The sequence below is a fragment of the Astyanax mexicanus genome, chromosome 1, assembly GCF_023375975.1.
Source record: "Astyanax mexicanus isolate ESR-SI-001 chromosome 1, AstMex3_surface, whole genome shotgun sequence".
NCBI lineage: Eukaryota > Metazoa > Chordata > Actinopteri > Characiformes > Acestrorhamphidae > Astyanax > Astyanax mexicanus.
In genome coordinates this window covers 48,716,125-48,719,967 of record NC_064408.1, presented here as the reverse complement: position 1 = coordinate 48,719,967, position 3,843 = coordinate 48,716,125, and the positions used below count along the sequence as shown (strand labels likewise).

General features: G+C 48.1%; 1 protein-coding gene across 4 annotated transcripts; it reads left to right on the top strand.

Moving 5' to 3' along the window:
• Nucleotides 1-2,156: 2,156 nt before the first annotated feature.
• On the top strand, nt 2,157-3,543 carry LOC125802362 (uncharacterized). 4 transcript variants are annotated; one of them, XM_049480263.1, is made up of 3 exons: nt 2,157-2,895; nt 2,968-3,057; nt 3,100-3,543. In XM_049480263.1, the coding sequence occupies exons 1-3, from the start codon at nt 2,773-2,775 to the stop codon at nt 3,166-3,168; spliced, it is 282 nt and encodes a 93-aa protein (XP_049336220.1). In that variant the 5' UTR covers nt 2,157-2,772; the 3' UTR covers nt 3,169-3,543. The 4 variants fall into 4 exon arrangements, with proteins under 4 accessions (XP_049336220.1, XP_049336236.1, XP_049336186.1 ...); XM_049480279.1 differs by having other exon boundaries at nt 3,028-3,543; XM_049480229.1 differs by having other exon boundaries at nt 2,998-3,543.
• The last annotated feature ends 300 nt before the right edge of the window (nt 3,544-3,843 follow it).

Below are 3,843 nucleotides of genomic sequence, written 5' to 3'. Positions count from 1 at the left end.
TAAAAGCGGAGAGGGTGTGCATTTCTAGCGCAGAAAAAACGGGGCAAAAGAGTCTAAAAGCGGAGAGAGTGCGCATTTCTAGCACAGAAAAACAGGGCAAAGAGTCTAAAAGCAGAGAGGGTGCACATTTCTAGCGCAGAAAAATTGGCCAAAGAGTCTAAAAGCGGAGAGAGTGCCATTTCTAGCACAGAAAAACGGGCCAAAGAGTCTAAAAGCAGAGAGGATGCGCATTTCTAGCGCAGAAAAACGGGCCAAAGAGTCTAAAAGTGGAGAGAGTGCGCATTTCTAGCACAGAAAAACAGGGCAAAGAGTCTAAAAGCAGAGAGGGTGCACATTTCTAGCGCAGAAAAATTGGCCAAAGAGTCTAAAAGCGGAGAGAGTGCCATTTCTAGCACAGAAAAACGGGCCAAAGAGTCTAAAAGCAGAGAGGATGCGCATTTCTAGCGCAGAAAAACGGGCCAAAGAGTCTAAAAGTGGAGAGAGTGCGCATTTCTAGCACAGAAAAACAGGGCAAAGAGTCTAAAAGCAGAGAGGGTGCACATTTCTAGCGCAGAAAAATTGGCCAAAGAGTCTAAAAGCGGAGAGAGTGCCATTTCTAGCGCAGAAAAATGTGGCAAAAGAGTCTAAAAGCGGAGAGTGTGCGCATTTCTAGCGCAGAAAAATGGGCCAAAGAGTCTAAAAGTGGAGAGAGTGCGCATTTCTAGTGCAGAAAAACGGGCCAAAGAGTCTAAAAGCAGAGAGGGTGCACATTTCTAGCGCAGAAAAACTGGCCAAAGAGTCTACAAGTTGCCGTAATTAAGATGCTTTATGTTAAGAGACATCATGAAATTAAACATCAATTTGAAAAATCTTAGTTTAAACAACACTGTCAAAGATAAAGATAGTTAGTCAAGTAAAATGGTGTGTAAATGAAATAATCAGGAAAAAAGTGTTTTATTACAGAGTGTGGCCCGTGACTTCAAATGTATTTCTCCTTCTGGCCCCCAACAAAAAAGTTTGGACACCCCTGATCTATAGCAATGGTCCACTGCTGACTGTTCCAACCTGAAATTCCAACATGAAGTAAACAAAAATGGCCTCTTCCTTGTCGTTGACAGACTAAGGTGGATACCTGACCCAGTGAGCGTGCTTTCTATTCTGACTAGTTTGAGAGGGGTCCCTTTATAGTGCTTGGTAAATCAGGAGAATCTTATAAACATATTGTGAGCCACACAAGTCATGTGAATATTACTATAGCATGCTGTCAGGGTCAGTGGATAGAAGAAGGCGCTCACCAGTGACCTGAAGGATCTAGGAGACCAACACAAACTACAGAGAGTTAGAGTCTATGGTTTGTTCTCATGTGTCACACGTCCAGATGGTCATGTCATGGGGTGGGGTACAATTTTGTATGATGCCAGACCACCTGTGGTCTTCACTACAGGCACTTTGACAGCTCAGTGTTACATTAATAAGGTCTTACAACCAGTGGCCCTACCTTTTCTGAATACATACCCCAGTGCACTATTCCAACAAGACAATGCTTATCCACATACAGATGCAGTCTCAGGAGGTCACCTTGAGGACATGAATACTATGCCATGCCCAAACAAATTGCCAGAACTGTTCAATAAATATTGCCCATATCTGTCTAATTTTTGAATAGTTAATTGTTGTATATGAATAACATGCAATCTAACTCATTCTTTTGGGTGTGATGATTAATCTGATGATAATTGTATGTTGTGATTTTTAGGAGAAATACATTTGTACATTCCAGCCTGGCACAAGAATTGCACACAGTATCGGAAGCTAAATACTTTTCTTCAGCATTGTCATTTGACAAACAATTCTGAGCATGAATTTTCAACATATTATGCAATTAGTAAGGGTCCATCTAGTACGTTTGAGATGAGCTGAAGTATAACCTAATCACCTCACAAATGACTGTTGTAGATGATGCAAGGAAATGTGAGAAAATTCTCACAAGAATTCTCACAAGTATTTTAAATATGCTTGATTTCAGAAAACCACCAGATTAGCATGTGTTCACAAACTTTTGATCATATTATTTAGCACCTTATTTAAAAACAAGGTCACTTAAAGGGCCTATATCCTACGTTTGTAGGACCAATGTTTTGATTGCCTCATGTTTTCATGGTCAGCCAGAGCTTAGTGTCAGGGTTGACCCAGGCAGAGAGACGAGGAGGCGGACGTAAACACAGGTAGGGCGAATTTATTAAATAAATATAAACAAATAAACAAGTAAACAAGAAACAAAGAAAAACAAGAAACAGAGGCTATAAAACTAGACAGGATGAACTTAAACAGGGCAAGGGAATAAACTAGAAAACTAAACAGGGAACTAGAAAATAAACAGAGATAAACACAGAACAAGGGACTCGGGTTAAGGCTATGGAAACACTGAGATCAGAGAAACGCAGAAGGACAGACAACGGGAGACAGTGCAAAGACCGACAGAGGACAAGTAACAGAGGAAGTCTTTTTAACATAACAGGAAACACACTGGGAGTGGAAACACCTGGGGAAGGGGTGGAGCTACAAATGAGACATGAGGTAATGGAAAATCACAGGCAGAACACAGGGGCACGGGTCACGTGGGACAACACAGGCACGAGGACAGACAGGAAACAGGGCCAGGCGTGACAGAAACCTCCCCCTAAACGCGCAGCTCCCGAGGCGCGTAAAAACAAACCCCGGGGGCTGGCGGCAGGGAGAGGCCGGGGAAAACAGGAGACCGAACGGGAGACTGGACAGGGAACTGGACAGGAGATGGAGACTGGACAGGGAACTGGACAGGAGATGGAGACTGGACAGGGGACAGAGACTGGACAGGGAACGGACACTGGACGGGGAACTGGACAGGTGACGGAGACTGGACGGGGAACTGGACAGGTGACGGAGACTGGACAGGTGACGGAGACTGGACAGGTGACGGAGACTGGACAGGTGACGGAGACTGGACAGGTGACGGAGACTGGACGGGGAACTGGACAGGTGACGGAGACTGGACGGGGAACTGGACAGGTGACGGAGACTGGACGGGGAACTGGACAGGTGACGGAGACTGGACGGGGAACTGGACGGGGAACTGGACAGGTGACGGAGACTGGACATGAGACAGAGACTGGACGGGACCGGACATGGGAACAGGGACTAGAACATTGACGGGGACGGAAACAAACACAGTAACAGGGACAGGAACAGAGAAACCACCGGGGACAGGAACTGGAATGATCACAGATACGGGGACCAGGACAGGGAGAGACAGGGGTACAAAAGACATAGGTGGGTGCCCAGGACTGGTAAAAGTCTGTGGGGACAGCCTGGGCACATAACTAGGGGCAAAGTCAGGAGGCCTAGGAGCAGGCCTGGAAATACGGGGCCTGGGCCCAAACATAGTTCTGGGAGCTGCAGGTGCTTGAGCTGGAGCCGGAGCAGCTGGGACTGCTGGTGCTGGAGCCGGAGCAGCTGGGACTGCTGGTGCTTGAGCCGGAGCAGCTGGGACTGCTGGTGCTTGAGCCGGAGCAGCTGGGACTGCTGGTGCTTGAGCCGGAGCAGCTGGGACTGCTGGTGCTTGAGCCGGAGCAGCTGGGACTGCTGGTGCTTGAGCCGGAGCAGCTGGGACTGCTGGTGCTTGAGCCGGAGCAGCTGGGACTGCTGGTGCTTGAGCCGGAGCAGCTGGGACTGCTGGTGCTTGAGCCGGAGCAGCTGGGACTGCTGGTGCTTGAGCCGGAGCAGCTGGGACTGCTGGTGCTTGAGCCGGAGCAGCTGGGACTGCTGGTGCTTGAGCCGGAGCAGCTGGGACTGCTGGTGCTTGAGCCGGAGCAGCTGGGACTGCTG

What these genes read in the sequence shown, in the direction of transcription:
- LOC125802362 (XM_049480182.1), top strand. Translation starts at nt 2,773, where the DNA reads ATGGAGACTGGACAGGGAACTGGACAGGAGATGGAGACTGGACAGGGG. An exon ending in CTGGACGGGGAACTGGACAG is followed by an intron (nt 2,896 to 2,967) that starts GTGACGGAGACT and finishes GAGACTGGACAG; the next exon opens with GTGACGGAGACTGGACGGGG.